A 24,924-nucleotide genomic window follows, 5' to 3' on the forward strand; every position below is an offset into this window, starting at 1 on the left:
GTTCCCCTTTAATAGAGAGTGGGAAGGCTCTCCGTCGACGGGCTCTGGTTATGGTCTCAGTGGAGAAAGATAACGCCACCGACAAGAACGTAAGGGGTGCACACCAGGGCTTTAAAGGAGCGCACGCACACCCGATTAGCAACAGCTCGCGTGACGTTTACGGAAAGGAGCTGATCATCCAGAGTACCGATCAGACACCGATCTAAGAAGGATAGGTGAGAGTGTTTTCACACTTTGTTTCAGCAGCAAACTACAGGGAAGATTCTACGCGTTTTGTAACGTTATACCACTGTTCATCCATGGCTTTATACCGTTCTGTATTGACATACATATGATTCGCAAAGACATAAGAGACACAGTCTTGGCTGGGCTCCGGTCAGGTGAGCCGTCGTTCGCAGGAAGCGAGTCAAGCGAGCCGCGGTCGGATTTTTCCTGCGCGTCTATTTGTTTACTTACGGTACGGGTGCCGAGACAGGCCAAAATACGAAATGCAAAAAAAATAAATAAATAAAACTTTATTCGGTGGAAACTGAGTAAAACTCCGGTTTCCTTTATATGTTACCACGATTACTGATTTGAATCTTACTCACAACATCTCTCTCTATTACTGTACAACATTCCAAGTCATTTTACTGTATAATGTGGAAGAAAAATATTGACAAACAGTCATAAATCCCTTTCCTTCATAGGTTTGCTAAAATATTGGTTTGATCACTATTCACAGTGACCCTTACTACTACTGGACAATAGCTTAAGTCATTTTACTGTAGAATTTGGAAGAAAATCAATGACAAAGTCATCAAACATAAACAGTTCAATTCCTCATTTTCAAACACTCATAAAATGCTTTCCTTCATAGGTTGGCACACATTTTGACTATCAAGATGCTTTTATGTTTGGTGACTTTGTCATTGATTATCTTCCAAATTCTACAGTAAAATGACTTGAACTATTGTACAGTAATAGCAAAGGTCACTGTGAATAGGAATCAAGCCAAAATGTGAGCAAACCTATGAAGGAAAGAGTTTTATGACTGTTTGAATTTGAGGAACTGAACTATTAGAATGCCTTTAGCTTGGGTGACTTTGTCATTGATTTTCTTCGAAACTCTGAAGTAAAATAAGTTGAGCTATTGTCCAGCAGTAGTCAGGGTCACTGTGACCCTCAATGTGAACAAGAATCAAGTCAAAATTTGAGCAAACCTATGAAGGAAAGAGTTTTATGAGTGTGAGAATAAGAGGAAATGAACTATTAGAACGCCTTTAGCTTGAGTGACTTTGTCATTGATTTTCTTCCAAATTGTACAGTAGAATAACTTGAGCTATTGTACAGTAGTACACTGTCACTGTGAACAAGAATCAAGCCAAAATTTGACCAAGCCTATGAAGGAACGGGTTTTATGAGTGTTTGTCACTATTTTTCTTTACAGTTATATAGTAAAATGACTTGAAATGTTGTACAATAATAAGGAGGGATGAAAACCGTTTTTTTAATGTTTGAATCAGAATCCAATCCACCAAATAAAGTTTTTTTTTGTTTGTTTGTTTTTTAATTATTTATTTATTTAGCATTTAGCATTTTGGCCTTTCCCGGCACCCGTACCGTAAGTAAACATGTACACGCGCAAGAAAAATCCGACCGCGGCTCGCTTGACTCGCTTTCTGCGAACGACGGCAGTTGACAGTCTAGCTGCTCGGCAGGTTGGCAGCGAGACTGTCAACTGACTGGTTTGCTTTCACAGGTCAGCGGTCAGCAGCAACTCTGCTTTATGTTGGTCTCTGACCAGCAATGTTCAACTTATTATTTCATGATGTTGTATGTAATTTCTCCTCTCAAGGAAGTACTCGACGTTTATGATTTGCAACACAATAATAATTGAGCTTATACTTACCAATATAGTTTTTTACTGCATAAGAATGACTCAAAACAGCAGAGGATTTTCACAGAAGTCCTTAAAGTAGACAAAGCAATCAGCTCAAACGAATGAAACATAAATAAGAATAAGAAGAACTAGACAATTCCCCTGCGGGAAATCGCGAGAGTGATGCAGTGGCCGCAGCAGTCTGCGATACCATGCTATATTGCTGTGATAGTACGATGCTACGATGCTATGATGATGCTACTATGCCAAGACGCTACTACAATGCTATGATGCTAAGATACTAAGATGCTATGATACTAAGATGCTACAAAGCTAAGATACTATGTTGCTACGATGCTAAGATGCTACAATGCAATTATACTAAGATGCTATGATGCTTTAATGATCACCTGTTCATATAGTGATAATATAATCCCGGTGAAAATATTTGCGACTTACGTTGCAAATAATTTCATGTTTGACTACAAAAAGTAATGGTCAGGTCAAGACAGGTATGAAAGTATTCGCGACTTACGTCGCGAATGTCTTTACTAAGTAGCATTTCTTTACTACCATGAGCAGCAGCTATAACAAAAAGCACAACTCAAATAGTCATTTAAGGCCTGGTTCCTTCTGACTGGATGGGTGTGAGTTTGATGTCATGCAGGGTACAACAAACCAAACAGGATGAGGAGGATGCAGTAGGCCTGGCTGAGAGAGAGAGACACTGAGAAGGGTCGTCCTTTATGCTTCGCCTTCTACAAACTGAAGGGCAGGTACAGGCAGCAGAGCCCTCCCAGCTCCACCTGAAAGCCAGCATCAAATAAGGAAGAGAGTGGGAGGGATCTCACTAGGATCCCCAGACAAAGAACGAGCAAATCGTAACAATTGATCGTTAATCATAATAATTTTAACAATAAAACTCATTACTCCTACCTGAGCAATAGTTTAACAGTTTACGGCACAGTCTTACAGTTAGAAAAACAATAATATTAAACTTAACACATCCAGGCTGTAACAAGGAATCAGCGATGAAGTGAAGACCTTCAAATTGTCCTGCGAGTCCAGCTCTTTGTCTCATGTTGGACGTCACTGCAGTCTGTCTGGATCAGCTGGAGGAAAACTATAGGCAGACAAATAGACATGTCAAATAATGTTATGTAACATACTTAATATAACTCTTATGAGTGTTCAACAGCTCATTATTTATTTAATTAAAAACATCATATTATATTAAATTACTCCAATTATATATATACTGTCATTAATGTTGTTGCAAGCCATAAATGTTTCCTACTTTATGTGGTGGAATAATATATTTTTCAGTTTGACACAGTTTAATTTAAAAATATCTTCCCTTTAAATTGTAAAACTTCAACATTATTACTGTGATAAGCACCCGCTAGCAAGGCGGCGAATTAGCCGGCGGCTAACCCCACTAGCCTCCGCGTTAGCTCACGGCTAACTGCCGCGGCTAATTCGTGTTTAACTCCCGCGGGTCCGCGGTTAAATCCCGGTGAGCTAGCGGTTAGCTCGAGGCTAACTCCGCGGTTGAGTCTGCGGCGTTAAGGTAGCGGCTAGCTAGCTCCGTTAGCTCCGCTAGCTTGCTAACATACATGAGCTATGCTGGAAGGCTAGTCGTCGCCTAAATCACTGGGCGGCTAGTCGTTAGCGTCTGTTAGCAGTTTAGCTATTCACTGACCTAATAAGATGAAGGAAACGGGTCAGGGATGTTGTGTCAGGAGTTTCAGCAAAGCAGCCAGATATAATTTGTGTTTAAAATAAAGGAAAAGGTCAAACATGAAGTTGTCATTCAGTCAATGAGAAGAGCTATAGCTAAGAGGCCCAGCAGCTGTGTGAAAACACCAAGGGAGACAGGGATGGTTTGGGGGGTTTTAATGTTTTGGCAGATCATGTTTTCCACTGAGAGCTCTTTTCCCGCCTCTCGTCCCCTTCTGCTGCGTGTGTAAGCTGGTTGGGGTCTGGTTGTCATGGCTACCAGGGTCAACTGCTCCTGTTAGAATGTCAGTTGGAAGACGGGGAGAGAGAGAGAAAATGCTGAAATATCGCCTCGAACGGGAAGGACTTGTGGCCAAACCGTATTTCCAATCATTGAACCGACTTAACTTTGGGCATCTTGAGGCTTTCCTGAACGTCTACATATGCAGTTTGTGGGTAAAATGAAGACATGTGACCTATTTAAAGCGATTAAAAGAAAGGTTACTTCTGCTTTCTTCCAGAAATTTCCCTGCCTTTTTAACATGGCAGTCTATGGAGCTGTGGGTGGGTGTTGCTGGCGCATCTTTGTGTCTGACGCCAAAACTATAAGACTTGCAGCTTTAGCAGACGAATTTGAGTGAGAAGACAAATTTTCCTACGTTTCTATGTATAAATTATGTCTGTCGTGTGAAATTTGTGGCCACGGGACCAGTTTCTGTGCAGTTTTTTGACTAACTTTCTTCTCCCCTCCTCACTCTAGCTGATGATGTCATCCACTCTAGCACAAACATTCCGCGCAATACACACCCATTATAAACCCTGAAATTTGAGTAAAAACCTACACAACTCTGAGCCTTCATAGTTTAAAAACGGTAAAAGTTGTCGATAAGTGAAGTGAATCTCTGAAGAGAAGGCAAGAGTACCTACGTTTTAAAGTTTAAATGAAGTCTCTCGGTTAAAGTATGCCAGAGCAGTTCATTGTTGAAAATGTCTGTTGAAATTTTTTTTTTTTCGGGCTTCTCCATTCATTTCAATTTCAATCGCGAAAAAATCTTGTTTGAAAGAACTGTATAGAAGCACACCGAGTCCGATCGAGACGCACGTTTTGATGTACTTTGTGTCTGTGTGCGACGAACGGTATTTGAGTTGAAAGGTTTCGAAAATGCGTAGGAAAAAGTTTAATAATGAGAAGAAAAAACGTAGTGAAGAACTATTGAATACAATATGAATGAATATACAATAGTTTGCATTGCAGGCACTGCATCACTAATAACAAGAGCAAAAGGAGTAGCTTATAAAAGGTAAATAATGAAATAGAATAGGATAAAAATATTGCACGGATGGAATAGTAAAATATTGCATAGACTGGTGTCAAACTACTACTGGAGTTTTTACACCTTGTGGTGTAATGCTATTGCACATAGTAGAGATGCACCGATTTATCGGCTGGTGACCGGAATCGGCCGATTTTCACGTGATCGGCCATGACCGGAGACCGGCCGGTCAGTCTGACATATGCCGATTTTTTGCCGGTCAAATCCACTCGGGCGCCGCATGATTTACATCGCGCAACATCAGCATCACACGCAGGCCAGCTGACAGTCTTGCCTGGGCCCGGGACGAGATACTCTTAGCTCCACTGTAACCTCCTCTCTCTCCTCTCACCGGTAGCTGACTCTGTCCCTCCTCTCCGGGACACCGGGCCCCTCCCGCATCACTCTCTCTGTCACCTGACTGCAGCCGGATCTCTCTCCTCTCTGACGGAGCTACCAAACTCAACTGTTTCTGTCAAAGATAACGTGTTGTGTCGGGCTTTTATACAAGCTAAAGGACGTTAGCATTAGAGCTAGCCTGTTAGCTTACGTTACAAGGCTGGTAAACGTTGGCTGCGCTGTTTCTAACCTACGTTCACTTTACTAGTCCCAGCTTCACCGTCACCACCTTTTTTTAAATATTTGTTAAGAAAATCTTTAAGGCCTCTATTTTCTTCTCTTCTTCTCTTTTCTTTCCTTTTCTGAGTTCTATTTTTATAGTGATAGCGATTATCTGTTTATTATCTGTTTTAATATATGTATTAAAGAAAAGATAATATTAATATTCTATTAAAGAAGAGAAAATAAATCTTTGTGTGTGTTGTAAAGTGGTCAGAAAAAATATAATCGGAATCGGCTAAAATCGGTATCGGCAGGTCAAACTCAATGAAAAATCGGAAATCGGAATCGGCCAGGAAAATTGTGATCGGTGCATCTCTAGCACATAGCCTATATGAGAAGTTTTTACACCTTGTGGTGTAGTAATATTGCACATATTAAGAGTGTTCGTTGTGGAGCCTAACAGCAGCAAGAAGGAAGGAAGCTGCTCCTCAGTTCTGTCAGATCACCATGCAGGGGGTGGAACTCATTGTCCAGCATGGATGACACTTTTGCAGGGACTCTCCTGTCACCCACCTCCCTCACTGAGTCCAAAGGGCAGCCCAGGACAGAGCTGGACTTCCTGATAATTGTGGTTTGTCCAGGTACTCTTTGGCAAAGATTAGTCGTTCCTTTTCATGTCTTTTCCTCAGCAATGGTGTCTTCCTTGGCCTTCACCCATGAAGCCCTGTTTGGTTAAGTGTGCGGCGTATGGTACTTGTTGAAACCATGACCCCAGACTGTTCCAGGTTGGCCTTCAGGTCTGTGGATGTTTGACGTGGTGTTTTTTCCACCATTCGCACCAACCTTCGAAGACTTCTCTCATCAATTTTTCTCTTCCCCCCACGTCCAGGGAGGTTCTTGGCCGTTCCATGCTTGGTAGTGATGGTCCTCTGACACCCGAGGCTCCGACACATGTGCGGTAGCTCATGAAGCAATTGTATCGAACCACTGTGCCGAGGTGTGCTTCGGTCACGTGACTAGTGGCGTTCGAAGCAGTTCAAGTGCTTCAGCCGGCAAACGAATCACCTGATGGGTTCGATTTGTCATGTAAATCACCTGGTGGGATCGAGTGTGTTCAGGGATATCCCGGATATCCTGTCCCTATTTAGTGGTGTTAATTTGAATGTTTCTTTGCAGAGTAGGTTGGTTTGTTGCTGTTGTTGGTGTTAGTTGCTTTGAGAGTTAGTAGTGTTGTATCAGATTGCATATTTTGTGGAGAATCATTGTAGGTAGATAGTAAGATACAGACAGAAATAGATATATTAGTTACATAGTTAGATAACACTAGATTGGTAGATAGACATAGATACATAAACGGCACCATTTAAATGGTTCATTACATAATATACGTGAAGAGTATATATGCTTACAATGCGACATGCCAAATAGGAAACATGGTCTTCAATAATAATAATAATAATAATTAATTATTATTATTATTATTATTATTATTTTATCCACTTGAAACCATACAGCAGAGCACTCAAACATAAATTAGCTATACAGTCCTATTTTTCTAACTCTCTCTCAGTCTCTGAGTCAGAAGTGCGTATATAGTTTTGGTTCGGACAAATCACGTGTTTTATGACCTATGAACCATTTCACTGCTTCATTCAGAAACCCTGTCACTGGTTTGGTTGTCTCGACTCTTCAGGAGAGATGAGATGAGTCTTTGAAGCAAATAATGACCAGGGCCCGTATTCCTAAAGATTCTTAGCGCTAAGAGTTGCTCCTAGTGGCCAAATTCTAAGAAAATTCTTAGAATCATGACGTTTCCCTCTCAAAGTTAGGAGTAGCTCCTAGTAAAGATAAAAGCTATTCCTAAAGAATCTTAGCTCTTAAGAGTGCTCCTAAGGTGAGATCTGCTAAGAGCAGGGAGGAGGACTTTTAGGAGGCTTAGGAATTTCTTAAGCAGAGGAGAAAATGGCTGAAAGAAGAGACAGGAGCGATATTCTCAAAACACTGAATGACAATCAAGATTGTTACAATCGCAATACGGTCCCTCGTTAATCGCGGGAGTTACGTTCTAAAAATAACCCGCAATAGGCGAAATCCGCGAAGTAGTCAGCTTTATTTTTTACAGTGATTATAAATGTTTTACGGCTGCAAAACCCCTCACTACACACTTTATACACTTTTCTCAATAACTTGCAAACATACCGCACTTCAGTCACACTGCAGCGATCGAATATACTGTAGGCCTATATGTAAATTTGGCAAGCTGAACGCATTCTGTACTGTACAAGAGACACCGTACAGAGGAGATTGATTGACAAAGGGTTATCCCTTAGCCAATCAGGACGCAAAAAACAATGCGCTGTAAAAAAAAAAAAAAAAAAGCATGCAAAATTGCACTAAAAAAATCCGCGAGGCCGCGAAAGGTGAACCGCGTTATAGCGAGGGACTACTGTATCATCGGAAATGAAAGTCATCACAACACTGATGTATTTAGCAACAGGAAAAATGCAACAATGCAGCAGTGATGACTTGGGGCCAAATCTACGTCTTAAACACTTTTATTCTCATTGACCAGCAAACACAGTTCCTCTGTCCAGTTGGGTTTCCTACTTCATTTCTTCTCCACTGCTGTTCGGTTTTTGGAAGATTTGAACATCAACCAACACTGCTTCTTCTAGGCTGGTTAGCAATCACAGAAATTGATGAAAGCTGAGCCGTTTTACTCTTGTTAATACCAAATAGGTGAAGTGCAAAATGTTACCAGTGTGGTAAATGAATGAAAGCAAATAAATAGAACTATCAGCATGTGAATACTGTGGTAGTGAACTGAGTTTAATCACACATTTTATAGGATACTTTTTAAAGTATAGCTTACTATTTATTTATTTTTATGTAAAGTATTATTTATAATTATACAGTCTTCATAGAGATTAGATTCTGTTATTAAGTCTATTAATTTGACGTCCATTCTAGGCCAATTAGAACCAAAAGTGTATTTTTATCTAGCTTTTAGGATCAACCAATCACACCTCTTGAAATGATGACTCATACCTAGCAACGGGGTCAACCACACCTCCTCACTAAGATAAGAGTTTCTGTCCATTCCTTGCTAAGAGTTCTCTGAGAATTTTCTGGAATCACTCCTAAGCTAAGACTCCTAGCTAGGAATTTTTGGGCTAAGATAGGAGCTCTATTAGAGGATTCTTAGAATCTTTAGGAATACGGGCCCAGGTCGAGAGAGATTTGGTTTGACAGTGTTGCATTCAGTACAAATATTCTCTAACACTACTAAACCATGATACCAAGAGCAAATGAAAATAGTTGATGTAAGCGCTGTAACATAAACATTGGTGTAAATTACCGACGGTACATAGAATGTAGTAGTGATGTAAATCAAAACCGTCCAACGCCAAAAGCGCAATACGAAAGGGGCTAGTAGTACATTGAAAAAACGGTCTTTCGTTAGTGAAGCAAGGGTTTGAATCCCATTCATTGCTTTTTATGTATTTTATTGTTATATGTATATCATTTATTTATTATCAGCTTTAAACCACATATCCATGTAATGTAGTCGAACAGAAATGTGCATGGCAAATCAAGTCCCATACAAGCATGAACCAGTAAGACACGTCTCGATTGTACTACATTTTATTGTCCACTAGATGTCCTAATAGAGCACTGTGTCACTGAAGCTTCAAGTAATGAACCTTTTTTTGAATCACGTGTCGAGGCTTCACACTAATGCTTGGCAAACTTCTTAATAACATTACGCACTGTTGAAACAGGGATACGAAGGTCTTTGGAGATGGCCTTATACCCTTTGGAGGTCTTGTGTTTGCTAATTATTGCACTTCTGATGTCCTCAGACAGCTCCTTTGTCTTCACCATTGTGACAAAGGAACAGGGGATAACAGATGGCTTTTTAAAACACGGAAGTCATTATTCATGGCTAATTCATAATAATAATAATAATAATAAATTTTATTTATAACGCACTTTACATCAAAGCAATGATCTCAAAGTGCTACAGTGCACATAAAACAACATAAAGACTTTAAAACTAGCATAAAAGAATAAAAAAGAGAGACATTAAAAATAGCAGTTTTAGCCATAGGCTTTTATAAAAAGATGAGTCTTAAGGCCTTTTTTAAAAGAGTCCACAGTCTGTGGTGCCCTTAGATGCACAGGAAGAGTATTCCACAGGCTGGGTGCAGCTGAACAGAATGCGCGGTCGCCCATGGTTCGAAGCCTTGTCCTTGGAGGCTGGAGGAGGTTGGCCTGTCCAGTGCGGAGATGGCGTGAGGAGGAAAGGGGGGTGATGAGTTGTTTGAGGTAACCGGGGGCAGTGCCATGGAGGCACTGGTGAGTCAGAAGGGAAACTTTGAATTCAATTCTGTACTGGACAGGAAGCCAGTGGAGGGATTTGAGGATGGGTGTGATGTGGTGGTACTTCCGCACCCCCATCAGGATCCTGCCCATGTCACATGGGCACAGACAATTTATCACAGGTGACTCTCATTTGTGATTTACCACAGGTGAGTCACAATGTGTTTCCATACTGATTTACAGCAAAGGGTGCCAATACCAGTGACACAGCAAGCTTTAAGTTTTTCTATTTTTTCCTCCCATTGTTTATTGTTTTAAATTGTTGTTTTCATTTGCTCTTTTGTATCAAACACGAGTTCTCTATATAAAAGAAATGTTTCACATGATTAAATTTTTTTCAGAAGATATTCCACATTATGTACTTAAACTTCATGGGTGCCAATAATGGTGAGCAGGACTGTATGTCGCTTAACCAGAAGTTTGATTTACTGTAAAATTGCCCACAGACTAAAGTGGCAGTATCTAGCCAACAGTCCAAACCCTAAAAATCCTTTACTGACATGAGTGACAAAAACATCTGCATACTGATTAACTCATAAATGGCTAATGACTAAAGGTTATGATACACCAGCAGGCAGAAAGTCAGTGTGGGGCAATCGGGTAGTGTCTGCAGCCCGAGTTTTTGTGGCATGTCCTGCACCGTTGGCACTAGTCAAATCCCTGTCGGCGACCTCGGACAATTCAGCATGGTCAGGACACAGTACAGTCATTCTGTAATTGGAACAGTAGCACACTTTATAGTACCTGCAAAAATATTCTGGGATACCTGACTTCCCCAAGTCTAGTTAAGTTCAGTTCTGACCTGGTTAAGATGGGCAGAGCAGAAACACGAGTCATTTGGACCGTGCTTGCTTCTCTTGATAAGACAAGTACAGACAAGAACTTATGTGCCAGTAGGCCATAGGCTGTAGTCTTTGCCACATGTTGTAGTGCAAGTATTTGATCCAGACATGAGGCGGTGTCCTAGACAGCTTTTATTGCGTGGTGGTCTTAGATTAGTGATCAGATTAGTGTCAGCCTTAAGATTTTAGATCTGATTATCTGAAAGGCAGTGTATTCTCAGTGTATTCAATTGTTTTACTAGAATACTACCAACTATGGCAAGGGTTTCAGCACTTGAGATAAATAGTGTTTGGACCTGATAACGCATGTAATACTCCAGTGTCGGTTTGTGCAGATTCAAAAAATTCCTAGGAACTTTTTGCAAGCACTAGTTTCTCGTAGGCCGGAGTGGTAAGCAAAAATACAAATATTTAATGTCTTTATATAATTGAAAAATCAATTCAGGTGTTAAGGGGTTAAAACCAAACCAGATAATGGAGGTGGAGCCTCGTTTAGGAACGAGCTCCTCGCTGCGGCTTATCTGCTCTGCCTTCCACTATTGTCAATTTGTCAATATTCCATACGAGTTGGGTTGCGAGCGTGTCGCGCACATATATACGTCAATGGGAATTTATAGTTTTTATTGCGCGACAACATATTCTTACCGTGGGGAATGTTTTTGACGATGTATCGTAAACGATTAAATATCACACATCCCTACTTAGTACACAGGCCCAACAACAGTCAACATTTCTTTAAGAAGTAACTAGTTAATTCAGTATTAAAACCATTTTATGGCAAATGATTAACAATCCCCTTTGTTTTCCAAGATACTGACCAGACAAGTGTCCCCCAGTGAAGGGAAGAAAACAAAGATGAGGGTAACCAACAGTCAGCTGCAGCAGCTCACCATCTTCACCACTGTTGTGACCGGTGGAGGGACAGGCTTTATGTATTTTCTGCTACAGAGTGGGTACAAATACTTTTTTTGTGTGTGCATGTACATTTGCGGGACTAAAAAAGTTTTTTCTTATTGTGTGTTAAGTAATGTGGGTTGCTTTCTCTGTGCTTCCGATTAAGATTGATCATATCAAAGCTTTGGCAACTTTTATTTAAAAAGATAAAAACGTGCAGTTGCACTGAATGAATGTGGCACATTTCAGAAAAAAAGATTAAAATAATTAGAATAACCTAACTGCAGAAATGTGTGTATCCTTTTGATAACTGAGCATGTGCCTGTGTTTCAGATCAAATTCTCATCATGATCGCATGAAATAGTTCACATCTGTCTTCCCCTGAAGTTAATTTGATTAATTCCAAATATATTAGTGATTTTTGTATTTTCCCTGCATCGTCTTGGTTGTATACAGGCATTTTGAGTAGCTTCAGTTTCTGAGTCTTTCTGAGTCAAGTGTTAAATCACTTTCTGTGCACTATAAAACCTGTATATCCAACAGCAGTGCTCTGAGAGCCAAACTAGTTGAGGCTGTTTGCTACACATTGGGGTAAAATAAGTTGTCATGCATCTGTTTAATTTTCAGAGAGATTTTCTGAGTCAGAGTACTACAGAAATGCTCTGCAGGAGTTGGAAGCATGCCCAGTTGCCATGGAAAGGCTTGGGGCCCCACCTTTAAAAGTCCACAACATCCATCTAACTGACAGAAACAACCGTGTAAATCAGCAGACTGCACAGGTACTGTGTTTATACAATCATCAAAATATGTTGTTTCTTTTGCGGGGTTCATTTAAATTAGCCTAGCTAATTTTAGATTTATTAGAAGTGCGTTAACAGTAGATGCATCTAAGACATACCTTAATACACTGTTCTTTTCATATCTCCACTACTGTATGCCAGTATGGTCACAGGCAAATAAGACTGCTCTGAAACCAATTACATCTATTCACAAACAAGCTATCAACATCTTAGACAAAAAAACACTCCATTCTCATATCTGTGACATACTCCCTAAACACAATTTACTCAATTTTGATAACTTAATAATTTACACAAATTTACATCTGTTACACAAAATCATTCATAACATGCTGAAAAAATGGGTAGAACTACCAGGTCCACCATAAGTGGGAACTGTAGTGTGCCCTTTCGAGGCACAGCTCAATCAGCCTTCTCCTTTAAAGCAATAAAAACATGGAACACACTCCCAATTGATCTGAAAACCTGTTTAGATTACCATCTTCACTGGTGTGGATATTTGTTTGTGTTGCAGATAAAGATTCCTGTAACTGGGTCAAGAACTGGAGGTTATCTGTACACTTCTTCATTAAGAGACCCGATTACCAAAAGGTGAGTATATGCGTTTTCATTGTGAGTTTCCTGCAAATTATGATGGCAATAATTTTTTATTCATTATTGTTGTTATTATTATTATTATTATTGACATAGTTATGTACGTTAATGATTGCTTTTTCATGAAATGTTCAGCAACATATAAAAGTGTATGCTTACATTGTTCTGAAGATTTTCTTTCCCCAGCTGTGCCCAGCTCTGGGTCTTAGGGTCCACATCTGTAGTATAAATGCTCAATTGTTCTAGTGTTCAAATGTTCTGATTCTAGTTTTCTTGAGCAATCAAGCAGTCAATATTAAGACTTTCTAGCTGCTGATGCACAGCTCCTGGACTGGAACAGAAGTGTTCACCTCTTTTCGTCACCAGTCCCTCACCAGTCTTGATGTAAATTGGAGCTTAGAGTGCAGGCAGAGCCCAGTCAGCACTCTTCCCCTTTCAACTTGGTGGTTACACTAGTCTTCATCTCAGCTGTCAGTTGGAGCTTGGCAAGCTTGGTTGTCATGTCAAAAGGTTCAGGAACCCATCTGCAGCAACCTTTTAAAGCTGCCTCTGTGGTCAATGGTGTCACTTGGATTCAGGTCATGAAGTGAGCATCACATTTGCAAACTACAATTCATTTTAGCAGCAACACGGCATGAAAGGAGAGAAGCATCCAAAATATGATGCACAATAGTTGATGTTGTTCAACTACAATAGTTGATTGCAGGGGGTGCGCACAACTTTGTCTGCTCTGAGGTTGTGAGGTTACCAAAATTAAATTTGTGCAAAAGTTCCTGTTGACCCAATGGCAGCCACAATCATGAGCCAAAACACCCCAGGCGTATCAGCTGTCTGTGTAAATGTTAACACTTGGTTCCTCTGCATGCCTACCTACTTCTGTGAGAGCCACTAACTCAAGGTGTGTGTTTTTCAACTCAATTCAATTTTATTTATATAGCATCAATAACGATACAAATTGTATTGTAAGAGAGAAGAAATTAGATAATAAATTAGAGGATAGGTGCCCAGTGTAAGAGAGAAGAAAATAGAACACAGGCATTCAGTGCATCTTCTCCCAACAGCCTAGGCCTATTGCAGCATAAGCAAGGGATGGTTCAGGGTCACCTGAACCAGCCATAACTATAAACTTTATCAAAAAAGAAAGTCTTAACTTCAACCTCTAAAAGTAGAGATGGTGTCTGCATCCTGAACCAAATCTGGGAGCTGGTTCCACAAGAGAGGGGCCTGATAACTGAAGGCTCTACTTCTCATACTACTCTAGGAACCACAAGTAAGCATGCACTTGGAGATCAAAATAATCTCCTTTGCACACTCTTGGCATTTTCTTGATAAGCTTCATGAGGTAGTCACCTGAAATGTTTTCCCAACAGTCTTGAAGGAGTTCCCAGAGATGCTGAGGACTTGTTGGCCCTTTTGCGTTCACTCTACGGGGCATCTCATCCCAAACAATTTTGATTTGGTTTAGGTCAGGTGACTGCGGAGGCCAGGTCATCTGGCGCAACGCTCCATCACTATCCTGCTTGGTCAAATAGCCCTTACACAGCCTGGAGGTGTGTTTGGGGTCATAGTCCTTTTGAAAAATAAATGATGGTCCAACTAAACACAAACTGGATGGGATAGCATGTTGCTGCAGGATGCTGTGGTAGCCATGCTGATTCAGTGTGCCTTCAATTTTGAATAAATCCCCAACAGTGTCACAAGCAAAGCACCCCCACACCATCACACCTCCTCCTCCATGCTTCATGGTTGGAACCATGCATGCAGAGACCAGTTTCGTCGTAGCACTTCATGGTTTTCGCAACTGCACTTGGGGACACATTCAAAGTTTTTGCAGTTTTCCAAACTGACTGACCTTCAGTTCTTAAAGTAATGATGGACTGTCGTTTCTCTTAACTCAGCTGATTGGATTTTGTTATAATATGAATTCTAACAGTTGTCAAATAGAGCTGTCAGCTGTGTACCAACCTGACTTCTGCACAACACAATTAATGGTCCCAACCCCATTAATAAGGCAAGAAATTCCACAAATAAACCCTGAAAAGACACACCTGTGAAGTGAAAACCATTTCAGGTGACTACATCATGAAGCTCATTGAGAGAAGTCCAAGGGTTTGCAGCGCTGTCAACAACTTTGACAGGTAGTGTAGCTGACTACATATACTAGCATAAAATCACTTCCTGTAATCTCTTAAGGAAATCAACCTCAGGGTCAAATCTTTTCTCACCCAGCAGCCTCATTACATGCTCTATCCCAAGGACCCAGGTCTGCCCATTCCCTATTATGTGGTTCAACCAGTAAAAATTGTGGATGTGCATTTGTAAACTGATAAAGAGTGTGTGAGAGTGGGTGACTCAGGTCCAGAGAGACACAGAGTCATTCCAATATGACCAATCAAGCCTGATCTATCTTTGTTATAACTTTCTCTGTTCTCTGCTCTCAAGGAGATGTGTGAAGTGTAATATAAATCTGGCACCTACATAATATCAACATTTGTGTGGCATGCACTTTAGCTTAGCATTGTTAACAGAATTAAGAGCAGCATCTGGAAATTTGTTTACCAAAATATTCCACAACTTCCCAATCCCATAGTTTACAAGAGAGCAAAGTTCTTCAGTTCTTCAGTACCTTGTGGATATTAACAAAATGCCTACCGTTAGTTTTAATCAGTGATAGGAATAACAGCGTTAAAATAAACGGCGTTACTAATGGCGTTACTTTTTTCAGTAACGAGTAATCTAATTAATTACTATTTTCTCCGTTACAACGCCGTTACCGACACTGAAATTTGGTGCATTACGTTGCGCTGTCAGCCAGCCACAAGAGCTGCGAAGGTGTTTTTTTCCCTCTGGGTGGGCTGGGGTGGGGGTAGCCGCATAAGTGATGATGATTGGCTAAGGTATGTTAAGCCAATCAGCGGCAGGGCAGTGTTCAGTTGGACGGGTATTATTTACACACAAACGCGTGCATAGCAGTATCACACAAGAGATCAGAGACAGACTGCAGCAATGGCGAGATCGCAGCATTCAGAGGTAAAGTTGCCGTTTTCAAGGTGGAAGTATAAGCACTACTTTAACCTCATTGAGGTAAAAGGCAAGAACATATACGTGAAGTGTACATTACGCTAAAAAAAAATCTAATTCTTAAACGTATTTAAACATATATTTTTTTTAAAAAGTAACGCAATAGTTACTTTCCCTGGTAGCTAGTCACTTTTATAGTGGAGTAATTCAGTTACTAACTCAGTTACTTTTTGGGAGAAGTAACTAATAACTATAATTAATGACTTTTTAAAAGTAACATGCCCAACACTGGTTTTAATGGAGCAGTGTATCTTTCCAAAACACTGTGACTTTTGCTCCAACAGTTTTCATGTAACGTGAACTCATTTTAAGAGGTCTGTCAAACTCTTTTTTTCCTGTACTACTGATTGCACCAAGGTCAGCAATCGTATCTTTAGCGGATTCAATATGATTCAGTATGTTCAATAGTCTGATCAATCAGGTGCACAAGAACATAATCTGTGTGTGTACAAGTGTTCTCATGTGTTGTGATTTCTTGTCTCCATCTTGTTGTCGGAACCAGATAAATCTTTCTCCAACCCCACCACTCAGTCCATCTGTTGATGATTCTCTTGTCCCTCACCCAGTGTCCCATCTTTCCGTACTTGAAACATGCTTTAGTTTTTACACAGTCTCTTTCTCCTTCCGTGTATGGATCATCTTTCCCCATTTCCAATCTGAGCAGAAAAGTCTCTGTTATCTTACAGATATCTTCCAACGCATCTCTGTAAAGGGCCATGATCTGAATGACCCATACTGGTTTCAAAAGTGATTTGAGAAATTTCCTTCTACTTTGGCCCATTGAGCATCTCTGCATCTTTACAGTTGTAAAGGTCTGTGTTATTTTAAGAAAAGCTCCAGCTTTTCAGCAGCTTATACTGATGCTCCATCCTCATCGCTGTATGTTAGTGGAGACTTGATGTCATCTGCGTTCATTTCCTGAGTGCAGATGGAACAGGCAGTGCAGGTTACTGTGCTGATCTTCTTGGTGGAGCCAAGTTCCAGATCTAGATCTAGTTTATGATGCTGAGATAGAGAGGAGGTTAAAGCTGATGTTTGCTTCTGGCTGAGTAGGATGATCACTCTCCAAACAGAGCAGAGTCTTAACTTCAGTTCTAAACTTTAGTTTACTGCTGCAGGATTATATATATAAATCACACATGGAGCCTTTCCTCCCGATCAATCAATAACCTGAGGCCACTACCACAGTCAGCCCCAACGACGTGCCCAGGATTCTGCAATGGTTATCAAAAAGAAAACCTGACCTGCTGACACATCTGTCACAGCGCAACTAAGTGCGAGAGTCCATTACCAATTAAACACTGACCAGTAACACACAGCAGGTTCAGAGCTCCGCAACTGTGAGTGACGTCTGGATCTCAGGTGCCAGGCCCTCATTCTACTCTTCTTTTTAGGGGAGGTTGAGGTCTGAGTCCCAGACTCTGTGGACCTGAGTCCCAGAAGTCACACACAGAATGGAAGTCAAAATTGTGATGCAAATATGTATTGGAAAATAAGAACTCAGAACATTCTGGGGTTCTGTGTGTTCAATTCAGCATCTGCAGATAGGCTCACAGCACAGACAGAGCACCAGTCACTGAGAGTGGCAAAAGAGCTAAAATACACAGTGTAGATCTGGTTTGTACTTCTTACCTATTGGAGATCATATTGTTCACTCCTTTCAGCTGTTTACCCCCCGACACAGGCCCTGAAACAACACAAGAATAGTACAGAACATATAGCATATACCACAATAGACTTGGAACTTAAAGCAGCTTGTATACCATGTCTGTTGATTGTTTGAAAAATGTCCATTGCAGTACTTCGTTTGTAGATCTTTAAAAAAAAATACGTTATGATTATGTTTGAATGAAAGTTTAATGGGGAAAGTTCTGTTTACTATTCAGTGGTAAGGTAATTAAAGGATTAATCAACTACTTAGTAAATAATCAAGAGATAAAACAACAAAGTAATCGATGATTTACTGAATGATTGAACATTTTTATTTTTTAATCATATTTACACATCCCAGATAAACTTAGGATTTGTGGAAATATAACAGATTCGACTACCATGTTTGCTGTGCCGCTTTTTGACTTGTGTTTGTCCCTTCCTGCAGGTGGAGTCTGAAGGAGGCAATGCTGGAGCTCCGTGAAGGACAGACCATCAACTTGCTGAATTCTTCACCAGCTGCTGCACAAATCCAGGCAATGGATCACTCACACGGGACAGACACAGACAACAGATAGTGGCCAACTCAATGAACTAATGAGAATAATAATAGTGGAAGTTGCCAAGCTCAAACATGTGATGAAATTAATATAGCAGTATATTTACCAAATGGCAAATCCTTTACTCCATTATTATCCTCATCATGATAGAGACTGTCACTGGGCTTCTAACAGATTGTTTTTGGTTTGAATTATATAGCATGATGCAAGCATGTTGTCATTCTGCCTTTTGTATTTCCCAGACTACTACTATTAATAAATTATGACTGAGAATACTTGTGAAAGTTATGATGTGCCATTTAGGTGTGTTTCTGGACACTCACCCAATTTCTGTTATTTTAGCTGTCATTGAATTGTTGATCACATGATGTATGCTTGTGTGCTTATGTCCTTACATATGTGGACAGTCCAGTGACTTATAACTATAAAGCCTCATCGATGCTCAAGGGCCAGATGGGTATGCAGTGGGCCAGAGTGGAAGGAGATTTCTTAAATCACTTTTGAAACCAGTATGGGGTCATGCAGATAATGGCCTTTACAGAGATGTGTTGGAAGACTATTTGGAAAATGCTTTGCGGGCAAATCTGAGTTCAAAGTAGAATTGCTTGGTTTACATGAGATGTGTCATGTTTGAAGATGAAATAACACTGTATTCCAGCATCAGAGCCTCATCCTGTGCATTAAACATGGAGGTGATAATGTCCTTGTTTGGGGCTGTTTTGCTGCATCTGGCCAGGACATCTTGCCAATACTGATGGACCAATAAATTCTGAATTATACCAGCAAATTCTAAATGAAAATGCCAGCGTATCTGTCTGTGAGCTGAATTTTAAGAGAAACTGGGTCATGCAACAAGACAACGAACTCAGGCACACAAGTTGTTCTACAAAAGAATGGTTAAAGAAGAGGAAATGGGCAAGTCAAAGTCCTAACCTTAATCCAATGGAAATGTTGCGGAAAAACCTAAAGCAAGCCCACCAACATCTCAGAACTGAAGTGGTTCTGTACTGAGGAATGGGCTGCGATTCCTTCCAGCCACTCTGGACAGATCAGAATTTACTGAAGGCGTTTACTTTCTGTTATTGCTCCACAAGGGGGTCACACCAGATACTGAAAATAAGGCTTCACTTACTTTTGCACCTCACAGATATGTAAATGGTAAATGGCCTTGCTTTTATATAGCTCTTTTCTACCTATTGGTACTCAAAGTGCTTTACAGTCACAGACACATCTACCCATTCCCTCACACAAGCACACACACATTCACACACCAGTGCCACGCACTGGGAGCAACTGGTTCAGTGTCTTGCTCAAGGACACTTCGGCATGTGGCACAGTCCGGGGATCGAACCGCTAACCCTCTAGTTCGTGGACAACCCGCTCTACCTACTGAGCCACAGTACAAATAATGCATTTTCTTGAATAAACAAATGCACAGGTATATTGTTTCTGTTACATTTGTTCCATAAGTTCTCTTACTGTCAGAATCCGCCAAAGTTTGAAGTAATTTCTATGCAGAAATGTCAAAAATTCAGAGGGATGCAAAGTCAGCATTTACACCTGTTCAAGTATTGATGAATGAAACCGCACTTCTAGTTATTTTAAATAAATGTAACTTTGTATGACGCACAGTCAATGGTGCAGCCCTAGTTAACGTTGCGGACAGTCCTGCTCTCCCCTGCCCCCTCCTTCTTTCAAGGAGCCCCGTATTGTCGTACACATCGGAACGTACCAACTGCAGCAGAAGGTGGGTGTGAATTGATTATTTCGGAGGTTCAGCCGTTGGACAGTTCCTGTCTGTCTCACCATGCACCTGGAGCCAGAGGCCCTGGACGTAGCATTATTTTCGCAACTAGCTTCCATAAAGGTTGTTGGTTAAACCCCGCGGAAGTGTCGGTATACCGTCAGTGACTGATGTCAGGTGGCAGAAGACAATAGCGCAAGGACAGATACTGGTTTTTGCTTATAATATAGAAAGCAGTGCCCCTATTGTGTTATCACTGGGACATCAGCCATCTGTGTGGAGGGAAGACCGCACCGAGACCGTTTTATTGTCTCCGTTTGTTTTTTCGACTGTGCAGATTTTCTGTGAAGATGCATTTTCTGACCGCTTTGTTATTGCTGTTATGTAGCATCATCTCCACATCCAGCTCGACAGCTACCCGTAAGTAGGCTAACACACACACACACACACAACCGTGGCTAATTTAGGAGAGTGTACTCGCTGGGGTAAGACAGAGTCAAGACTCTCCAATATCTCCAAACACCAGCATCAAAAGCAGGGCGGGGATCATACAACATTTTACGATACACGCGTTGTTGATTCACATAAACATTATTGACAGTTATTATCACCAACTGAGGAGGAAAATATAGAATCAGCAGCCCTTTATGTATCACATTTATGAAGCTTCCGATTCAGTGTGTTAATGCTGAACGAGAACGCAGAAAAGTTAAGAGTCCAAATGTGTGCAGCCAGCATATAAAACTGTCTATATCAGCTGCAGAATAAAAGTATGAAATCTGTACAACGTCCCAAGAAGATCATTGCATTCAGGGGTGCTCCAAAAATGTACCATATGCTATGTGTTGGATTTAAATTCTTAGTTCTCATCTGTTTTAACACTACATTGTAACAATTAGCTAAAGTTCAGTAGTGTAAACAGTTAAACTGTATATCACATGTTACAATATGATCATAGTAGGGATGAGGGTTTTTTTAACACTTTATAGGGCACTTATTGAAAAACTTGGAAATTCAAAATTTCAACCCTAGTGTATTATTGTAAGGCATAAGAAGACATTTTTCATTATGTCGAAAACTGAAATGTGTGTGAAAGTTACCAAATATAGTTCCTCGTCTGGTAAAGGATTAACAGTATACAGTAGTTATGGTAAATATTATTAGGGGTCCATGCAAACGAAGTTGCAGGATCCCTATTGATTTTTTTGCGAGTTGTATTATAATAACAATGATTTATCTTTTTCTGCGTAGCTAAAGTGTCTGCCCAGGACAAACTGCAAGGGTGAAAGGCATCAAACCTGGTAACTTGGTAGAAGTCCTAGCATGTCACTTTGCCAAGATGTCAATACACATGCCTGTAGCTTGGTAGCGCTATAATAAGCCAATTTACGTTTTGGCTTATATCTCTTTATATATTATATCATTAATAATAATATGATTCTGTACAAGCACCCCAACTTTTGTGATCCTTGGTCTCTAGGGGGCGCTACAAACGCAACATTTCAATATCTCAATAACTGCAATAGCTAACTTCATGAAATTTGGCATACACAATCTGTGACATATTGTGTAGACGCCCATCAAGTTGCGTGACATTACATCCACAGGGGGTGCTACACGTGACACACAAATATTTTATATGACTTTAGGCCTATAACTTTGGAAGTATTCACCCAATCCTTATGACTTGGCAGTCGTCATTATAATATGCTTGCTTACAGTCATGCGAAGTTTCGTGAAATTCAGGCTGTAGGGGATGCTACAACAACTACATGTTTATATCTCATAAACCACCACAGTAAACTGCTTGAAATTTGACAACAATAATCTGTGGATGACTCCTTACAAGCCCAACAAGTTTTGTGCAATACGGTCTATAGGGGGCGCTACTGGTGGCTTATGCCTCTGCTTCCCGCTCGGGGATGACTTCACCACGGCATGGACCCCTTTATGATCGCTTGTGATCATCTAGTTTTGTATTAGTCCCCTTCACAATTGTCTGAAATAAGCACAAAGATCTGAAGAAAGGCTGGGATCATTGAGGCATTGCTCTTCTTTACTAACCATAAATATATGATTACGCCTTGCTGAATCACATGTTGTGTTAACAGGTTAGATGGGACTGACATACTGCTTTGCCAATAACTGATATGCCCAGGATACATTAACAGTATGGGCAGCTCTGTGCTTCAGTTGGCCACATAAAAAAAATAATAAACTACAATTGCAAGCAATTATGAAGGGGTCCAAGCACCCCCACGCAACTCGGACCTGAAGCCAAGCCGGCCGTCCCCACTCGTGTCAGACATGGTGCTGCACGGAGATGTTTATATGTGTTCTCACTGCATTCCTTGCCATGCTTCCATGCAGTGGGTGACCTTTTACCTCTCCATTTCCTATTCCTACTACCCTCACACTCACCACACACAGAGATAGATATTTGACATGGTTTTTGGCAACAAAGAAAGGAATGTTGAGCACCCCCTAGAGGTGCAAAGTCCTCAAATCGTTTACATAAAAGGATTAGTTTCTTCCGTTAACCCTGCGATGGACTGGCGACCTGTCCAGGGTGTACCCCTGCTTCTTGCCCGATGACAGCTGGGATAGGCTCCAGCAGACCCCCGCGACCCTTAACAGGAATAAGCCGGTACAGAAGATGAATGAATAAATGAAGGATTTGTTTCTTCCACATGGACGTGCGGGCCATGTCATGCTATGTGGAGGTTGCCTGGCCAAGTGATTTCCCTAGAAGTGACACTTGGCCATCGGCTTTGACGTCCCATTGTTAGCACAAAAAGTGCAAAATTTAAAGTCATTGCACTAATTATTTCTTCCTTCTCTTGCATTATGTCTCTCTTGCACCATTGCTCTTTTGAGTCCTCCCTTTCTTGTAGTTAATACTTACATAAGTAATATTAATAATAAATAATATTGAGTGGTCAATATGCATACATTTTGATCATATAGACACTACATAATCCACAAAATCCATATATTGTCCTCACCCTGAGTGTACACAAGTACTTCTCTTTCCCAAGTAAATTACACATACATCTGCAGTCAGTCACACCTTTGTCCACACTTCATTAAATCCATCAGTTGTTACATTTGTTTATACTTGCATTAATTCATTTTTCCATAAATTGCGCAGAGCCACCAAGTTTATGTAACTGGTACTCAAACTGGCACACTGTATTGTATTTTTAATATAAATTAGTAATTTCTGAAAGCACTTGAACGTGATGTTTCATAATGCAGTCCTATCCTGTAGCATCCCCTTGTGGTTAATCTTTAACCAGTTATCTCAAATAAACCTACAGTATACTGCGCTACTGTATTTATACATGTATGGGTGGTACTGAGTGGAAAAACGGAGGGGCCACAATTGGTTAGTTATATAGGGCTGCCGGCAGGAGGAACAGTCTTTTGGCAACTGTTGGTTCAGGCCGTTGGAGTGAGGCAGGCGCACACCTCATTTCATGCTGGTGGACAGGGAAAACAAGCACAGGAATATCAACGTGTGTTCCTGCTGCCCTGAATGCAGCTGGTAGTCGGTAGGACTTAATGGCCTGACATACCAGAGGATTGGTTGGCCATTTGATGCTCTTGGTGTGGAGGTTTATTTTATTTTATGTTTAACTTTATCTTGTCAGCCCTGGCAAGTGAGCCAGTAGCGAGCAAAAAGAAATGGTTTATTGCCCTTTGGGCGGACTAGTTCTTTTTACCCTTTTCTTCTTTTGTTTGTTTTATTTGCTCACTTCCCCCACTGAGTAACTTCACTCAGGTCACATCCCAGTCAGTCCTTTGGTGCATGCTTAAAGGCTGATGTGGTCTATTGTTTGCAGTGAAATGTGTTCACGTGTGCAAATCAAGTGTTCATTCACCGAGTGTGTAAGACTTATTGAATGTAGTGTTCACTAGTGTGGCCTTTGCGTACTAACCTCTTGCCATGTTAGTGACAAAGTGGCGAGGTGGTTAGCACTGATGCCTCACAGCGAGAAGGTCACTGGTCCGAATCCATAGGCCAGCTGGGCCTTTCTGTGTGGAGTTCTCACCGGGTACTCCGGCTTCCTCCCACCATCCAAAGACATGCTCATTAGGTTAATTGGTGATTCTAAATTGGCCGTAGGTGTGAGTGTGAATGGTTGTCTGTCTCTCTGTGTTAGCCCTGCGATGGACTGGAGACCTGTCCAGGGTGTACCCCTGCCTCTCGCCCGATGACAGCTGGGATAGGCTCCAGCAGACCCCCTTAATAAGGAATAAGCGGGTATAGAAGATGAATGAATGTCATTCTTTATGTTGTCCCTACCTGTAGTGGGTGTAACATACACTGTCTGACCAAAAAAAAAAAGGTCACTCACTCTAAGGGTGTATTCACACCAGGAAGGTCCGTTAGTTCACTTGCTTTGGTCCGGACCAATTTTTTTTTTCTTTTTTTTTTTTTTAGTGCGGTTCGCTTTCACACTGTGATTAATTGCAACCGGACCAGAATTTATAAACAAAAACACATGTGCTAAGGTCGTTCAGCCATTGGCTGGTAAACGTATAGGCGGGGTAAAGAAGGAAGCCAAATGTCCCACGTAAATAGGCTACAATGGAGACTTTGCGTACTGTAGGTCTACTTGTTATTATGCTAGCAATATGGTTTATAAACTGAGCGCTGGAATCCCCTCTCTCTCATTTGTTTACTAAAAATCTTATATACTTCTGCATTTTTATGTGTTTTCTCCAGCATTTGAGATATCTGGACATCTGCCCAGATATCTAGGAGGCAGCGTGTCTCCTCAGAGCTCGGTTAAGCCACGGCTCATCTCTACCTAACCTACCTGCGTTTGTTTGCTTCACGTGTCTCTCTCTGTTGTGTGTGTCACTGGGCTATCCTACATTTCCCGTAACTAGTGCAGTGCCCGTGGGAAGTATGT

General features: G+C 40.9%; 2 protein-coding genes across 2 annotated transcripts in view; both read left to right on the forward strand.

Moving 5' to 3' along the window:
* Positions 1-52: 52 nt before the first annotated feature.
* coa1 (cytochrome C oxidase assembly factor 1) lies at positions 53-19,733 on the forward strand. Its single transcript, XM_084546503.1, has 5 exons — positions 53-215; positions 11,490-11,628; positions 12,201-12,352; positions 12,888-12,964; positions 18,147-19,733. Exons 2-5 carry the CDS (start codon positions 11,535-11,537, stop codon positions 18,274-18,276), a joined length of 453 nt encoding a protein of 150 aa, XP_084402629.1. The 5' UTR covers positions 53-215; positions 11,490-11,534; the 3' UTR covers positions 18,277-19,733.
* A 320-nt stretch (positions 19,734-20,053) lies between these two features.
* cntnap2b (contactin associated protein 2b) overlaps positions 20,054-24,924 on the forward strand; it is a 111,072-nt gene continuing 106,201 nt past the window's right edge. Inside the window, exon 1 of the mRNA XM_084546215.1 lies at positions 20,054-20,422. Within this exon, the coding sequence (XP_084402341.1) occupies positions 20,353-20,422 (70 nt within the window). The 5' untranslated portion in view covers positions 20,054-20,352. The remainder of the gene's footprint in view (positions 20,423-24,924) is intronic.

Source organism: Chelon labrosus, assembly GCF_963514085.1.
Source record: "Chelon labrosus genome assembly, chromosome: 6".
NCBI lineage: Eukaryota > Metazoa > Chordata > Actinopteri > Mugiliformes > Mugilidae > Chelon > Chelon labrosus.

Coding starts and splice junctions, on each gene's coding strand:
- coa1 (XM_084546503.1), top strand. CDS start 11,535: ATGAGGGTAACCAACAGTCAGCTGCAGCAGCTCACCATCTTCACCACT. Junction 11,629..12,200: donor TATGTATTTTCTGCTACAGA/GTGGGTACAAAT, acceptor TTTAATTTTCAG/AGAGATTTTCTGAGTCAGAG. Junction 12,353..12,887: donor TAAATCAGCAGACTGCACAG/GTACTGTGTTTA, acceptor TTTGTGTTGCAG/ATAAAGATTCCTGTAACTGG.